The sequence below is a fragment of the Microtus pennsylvanicus genome, chromosome 13 (genome assembly GCF_037038515.1).
Source record: "Microtus pennsylvanicus isolate mMicPen1 chromosome 13, mMicPen1.hap1, whole genome shotgun sequence".
Lineage (NCBI taxonomy): Eukaryota > Metazoa > Chordata > Mammalia > Rodentia > Cricetidae > Microtus > Microtus pennsylvanicus.
Window position 1 is genome coordinate 45159634 of NC_134591.1, and position 6000 is coordinate 45165633.

The window sequence follows — 6000 nt, forward strand, 5'->3', positions numbered from 1 at the left end:
TAAATCACTCGGGGCTCAAAACCCCTGACCAGCAGTCCTTGTAGCTCCCACAAAGTAGAAGAAGCCCTAGCCTGGAAGTTACAGACTTGAATAAGTCTTGATCTTTCTTAACCTCAAACAACTCACCTTTAAGATGGGAGCAATTGTAGATATCTTCAAAATTTTAAGAGTCCAAACTTACTTAGTCCCTCTATGCACCACTGGATTAAAGACTTGGCATGTTTGTTTAATTTTCACGGTATATCTATTTCTCAACATCAAAAGGAGGCTCAGAAAAGTTGAATAAATTTCCTAAAGATATGCATCTAGTAAGATAAGCAGAAAACGGCTCGAGCAGCAGCCTTTCTTCATCAGGCCTACTCCAGTGTGCTACTAGTACTTTTTGATGCCTTTGTTGATCTTACATGATTTGTTCAGTTGTTTTGTTTTGTGATAAGGTCTCCTGTAGACTGGCCTCCCTCCAACGTGTTGAGATAACCTTGAACTTCTGCTCCTCCTGCCTCCACCTCTAACTGTTAAGTCACCAAAGCTTCTGGAATTAACCCCCCCATGTTTTACTTTCTTAGATTCTTCATTCATTTCCTACTACCCCCACCCCCCATTTTCTCAGTTTTCTGACTTCAGGAGGTCAGTATAGAGATGAAATAAAGTCACTACCAGATGCCAGGCAGGGGTTCAGAAGGGCAGGGAAGGAGGAAGGGACACAGCGCGTGTCTTTCCTTCCTGGCTGATCTGGAGAACACAGATACAAATCACACACAATCACGTTGCTATCTCTTTCTTTTTTTAGGTTGTTACTTTTAAGTAAACCAGAACTTTCTATATCATGTAAACATATAAAACCATATTTATGTGTGTACTCTGCTTCCTCAAAAACAATTACATTTATTTAATGTGTGTCTCGGCGAGTGTACACACACGTGTGCATAGCCAGTGTGTGCATGGCCAGTGTGTGGCGGAGGTCAGAGGACAAGTTGTGGAGGTCAGCTCTCTCTTTTCATCATGTGGGTTCCAGGGACTGGACTTAGTCCCCAGGTTTGCCCACAAGTGTCCTTATCTTCCAGAGCCATGTCATCAGCCTTTAAAGTATTTCTGGGCTCCGCCAACCTCTCTAAACAGGCAAACCTTCCTTTCCTGTTTGAAGAATTTAGCCACATCAGAGGTGTGTGTGCTCTCGAAGCCTTAACTTTAATGTCGACAGAGGATCACAGATTCTGATCTGGAACGAAGCCCCAGAGACTTCATTTCTAAAATCCAAGGTGTGTGTGTGTGTGTGTGTGTGTGTGTGTGTGTGTGTGTGTGTGATAATTCTGCATGATGCTGACATCATCCTCACAGACTTTTTTTCCTTATAATTTCCAGTTAGGTCTGACTCCCAGGTCATATTCCTCTTCACTCAGCTAACCAGGACCGTCCATCTCAACACTGAATCCTTGCATCTTACAGGAGAAGTGAAGTGACTAAGCACAGACAGACAGCATTCTTGACCTGCCCCCTCTAACCATTAGTGTCCAGCCCCGAGATGCTCTTTCTCTGTCCCAGCTGGACAGCCCAGTCCCTGACACTTCCTGGTTCCCATTCTGGTGCCTCCAAATCCAGTCCATTACTTTTCCCCTACTTGAAAGTGATTGCATTCTGGGGTCAGGGCTGAAGATTGGAGGAGACAGCAGAGAACAAACGCATACATAAACAAATATGACAAAAGCCTTTTGGAGAGAGAGAGTGACTGTGTGTGGTTTATAAGCTTGTGTGTATGTAGGTGTGCATACCTATGGCCAGAGGAGAGCGCCGGGTGTCCTGTTCTATTACTGTCTACCTTGTTCTCTTGAGACAGTGTCTCTCATTGAACCTGGAGTGAGGCTGGCAGCCAGCAAGCCCCGATGAGCCTCCTGTCTCTACCCCCGACAGCACTGGGGTTGCAAGGCATCCTCACAGCCATACACATTTCCCGCCAGTACTGAGGATCCAAACTCAGGTCCTCATGTTTATGCAGCAATCACTCTGGGCCCCTGCCATGTCTCTAACCCTCTAGGAACCTAGCCGTAATAACCTCATGGTTTTCATTTCAACAGGTGAAGTCAGGCAGTATCTTTGACAATTTCCTTCTAACAAATGATGAAGAGTTTGCTGAAGAGGTCGGAAATAAGACCTGGGGATTAAGAAAGGTGAGGTGTTTTTCCACCTTAAATTCCAGAGGTCCGATTCTGTCATTTGTAAAATCAGGACCCACAATCACTATCCTAGTTCTGGTCACATGACCTTGAGAGACAGAGAACTCACATTCATTGGGCATCTTCCGACTTGTCACTTTGAGCACCTTTCAAAATATGTCTTACTTGGCCCTTAAGGAGACCTTGCAATATAGATATTATTGCATTTTTTAGGTATGGAAACTGAGGTTCAGAGGCTACACTGCCCAAGGTCACACAGCCTTTGACTTGTTGAGTTGGAGCCTGAACCCAGAAACCATGCTCCTTTTGGGGGCCACAATGCCTTCTCAGTGTGCCATTAGAAGGAGATGCTCAGTCCACCTCAGAGGAGTGGGAAACCCGAGAGAATGGTATTGCTGTTTATCAGTTCCTCCCTTCCCTTATTTTACGTGGGGGTGATATTCGGGACGATGACTTCAAAAGGAAGACATCCTGCATCCAGATGCCCTGGCTCTGCAGCAGGAAGGTCAATCCAAGTAGGTTTATAGCCCGGGCTTAATACTTTAGCAAGAAAGCACCAGACACAGAAGGTAAAGGCAAAAACAACCCCGCCCCCACCTGCCCTGAGCTGAAGAAATGGCTCCTTGAGAAAGCGTGTGCTGTGTAAGCCTTAGGATCAGAGTTCGCATTCCCAGAGCCCACACAAAAGCCATGCGTGTGTTCAGGCACACAGGCTGTGCTAGGCAACTGTTCTGCCACTGAGCTATCTTACGAGAACTTTTCACTTTTTATTTTAAGATGGGGTCTCACCAAGTTACCCAGGCTGACTTTGAAGTCACTCCATAGCCAAGGCTGGCCTTGAACATGTGTTCTTGGTCTTCAGTCTACTAAGGAGTTGAGATTACAGGTCTTTGGCACCAGACCTGACTCCCAGAGGATCTAACTGAAGCTGTTAGGCATGGTAGCATTTGCCTTTACCCACTGGGATATCTTGCTGATTCTGTGCTCAGCTTTAAAAATACTTCTTAACCTAGTTTTGTCTTGTTTTAACTTAGTATGATCATCTTTATTTTGTGATACTAGAGATCAAACCCAGAGCTTTGTTCATTCTAGACTGAACCACTCCCCAGCCGTCCAATAGTAATGCTGTGTCGTTATCATATATGAGTGAAGAGCATGGGTTTCCTAGGTAGACTGCTCAGGTTCAAATCCAGGCTCCATCCCTGACTGGTTATATGAACTTGGCCAATTTATTTAACTTTCCTCGTCTATCCATTAGGAAAATTGATAGCACACTATCGTCTAAGTTCCTAACATCTAGCATGTGTTCAATACATGATATCTATAAACCATACATTCATTTGACAAATACTTGCTAAGAACCTGTTCACCACAGCAGTTGTTGGGGATATAGCAAAGAAATAAAATTGAGACATTTTTATCTTCGTGGGGCTTGTATTCAGTTTGGAGAGAACAAAATATAGAAAGGCTACATGAGCTGGGTATGAGGGCACATCCAACACTGTAAAATTACAGGAAGGGAAGCAGGGATGGAAGGATTAAGAAAGAGTCCACGGTTGGGCATGGTGGTGCACACCTTAAATCCCAGCACTCAGGAGGCAGACGCAGGTGCATCTCTGTGAGTTCCAGCCCGGCCTGGTCTACATTGTGAGTTCTAAGACAAGCCAGGGCAGCATAGGTATCAAAAAAAATTTTTCTTAAAGAAAAAAAAGAAAGCATTCCAGGTCATTCTACACTATGTAACAACACTCTGTCTAAAGGACAAAATAAGCAAATAAATAAGAAATCCAAACATCAGATTCCCTCACATGGGAAGTGGGATGAGTAACATACACACTGCTGTGAGGAACGCAAACAACACACCAACGTTGTCTAGCCTGTGCTGGGCAGTGATAGAGGCACCAAATAAATAGATGATGGAAAAAGTGAAGCATTTAAAAACTTTTTTATTACATCTATTTAGAGTGTAAGGGCATGCGCATGCCACAGAATGTATGCGGAGGTCAGAGGGCAACTCCTACTAGATGAGTCCCAGGGACCAAACTCCGGTCATCAGACTTGGTCGAGGACCTTTCCTTACTTGGTCATCTCACCAGCCCACTTTATTTTTTTAACTACTTTATTTTAGTTTTTACTTCATTTTACTTTTCTCATTTTGAGACAGGGTCTTAGGTCAACCTTAAATTCTTTGTGTATCAGAGGATGACCTTGAACTCTTGATCCTGCTTCCACCTCACAGGTGCTAGAGTTACAGGTATTCAACACTATGCCTAGTTTTAAATCTATTTTATTTACAAATGCAAGGTACATCATACATCCAGACATAGATTTCTCTCCTCCCCAGAGGTTCTGAAATTCCTAAGTAAAGGAACACCATCCTAGGAATCTCGAAGCCAACGGGAAGGCTACAGATGTTTCTAAAGTGTATCTGTTTATATCATCTGTGAAACTTTGAAATTCCACACTCTAAACAGGATGTAGAGCAGCAGTGGAGAGAGCTGTATGAGGAAATGGAGAAAAAGAAGGAGGCAGAAGAGACCAAAATGAAGAGGGAAAAGGAGCGGGCCAGGCAAGAGGACATCTGGGGACTCGATGAGGAGGACAATGAAGAGGACTCTGAGGAGGAACCAGATGAAAAGTCCAAGCTGGAAGACAGCGCATCTCTGGATAAAAAGGAAGCCCGCTTTGATCAGAAGGATGAACTGTAACTGCCCAGGGGAATTCTGCACAGAAGCAAGAGACAGTGCTTACCAGGGGAAATGCTCATGGTTAGCAATGTGGGAAGGAAAGTGACTCACTCTCTTCAGATAAACTTGGGATTTATATTTCCACTGCCCCTCCATGCTCTGTTTGCTTTTTGGTAGAAAGGGAATGGTATTTTCTGTTTCATGAGGTGGTTATAGGGACTGGTATATGTGTATAAAGTATCCAATGTAAATACATTGTAAAATAAAAAAAGGGGGGGAGTTAACTACTGTTAAAACTACTATCATTATCATGGTGTTTATGAAATTAATTGTTGGTAAATAAGCTTCTGTATAAACTTGGTTCTCACTTTCAGTTGAGCCCTATTCTCCTGGGGATTTTCTTTGTTTAAATATATACATTTCTCAGTATTTACTGAGCAGTGCTGACAGTTCTACCCAATGTTTTTCTCTTGTAAATGTAATGAGCACCTAGAAACAAAATCAGAACATCTACTGAGAGCTTGGAAAAATACTTCATAAAATTCACTTTGTTCGTGTCCTAATTTTTAAATGACTGTTACTTGTTTGCAGGTTTGCTGGTCTTATTTCTATCTGCTTTGTTCCACCTTCTCACAGCGTCACTATCTCTTGCATTCTTGTAGTTCTTTGTAGATTAGAAAGCATTTTCCCACGCGTTTGCAGCCTGCCTACAATGCGCCCATTCAGTTTTGCAGTGGTCACTGCGGAGGTCATGGCTATCTTTGGTTTACAGGCGCAGACACTTGTTCAGGGTCAATCAGTAAGGGGCGGGCCAGTTTCTGAACTCAAGTTCATCTGGTTGCAAAGCTTGTCCTTCTACTGTTCCAGGCAATTTGAATGAATATCTATTACTATTGATACAGACTGTGGGCAACCTGTTACGTGAAAGAAATGTCCTTTTGGGTGCATTTAAAAAAAAAAATCCAACAGTTAAGGAGCCAATAACCATTACATAGGGCTACGAACATGAATCAAGGTGTTCACTAAATATCTACTGGAAAGAATAAACTCAGCACTTGGGAGGTAGAGGCAGGAGAATGGGGAGTTCAGAATCATCCCCAACTACATAGTGAGCTCAAGGTCAACCTAAACTAAGATCCTGT

General features: G+C 43.3%; 1 protein-coding gene across 1 annotated transcript in view; it reads left to right on the plus strand.

The window, feature by feature from the left end:
- The window catches only part of LOC142833560 (calreticulin-like), a 28661-nt gene extending 23279 nt beyond the window's left edge, over nucleotides 1-5382 (plus strand). The window contains exons 8-9 of the mRNA XM_075945093.1: nucleotides 2073-2165; nucleotides 4646-5382. Coding sequence (XP_075801208.1) covers nucleotides 2073-2165; nucleotides 4646-4879 — 327 coding nt within the window. The 3' untranslated portion in view covers nucleotides 4880-5382. The remainder of the gene's footprint in view (nucleotides 1-2072; nucleotides 2166-4645) is intronic.
- Nucleotides 5383-6000: the final 618 nt, after the last annotated feature.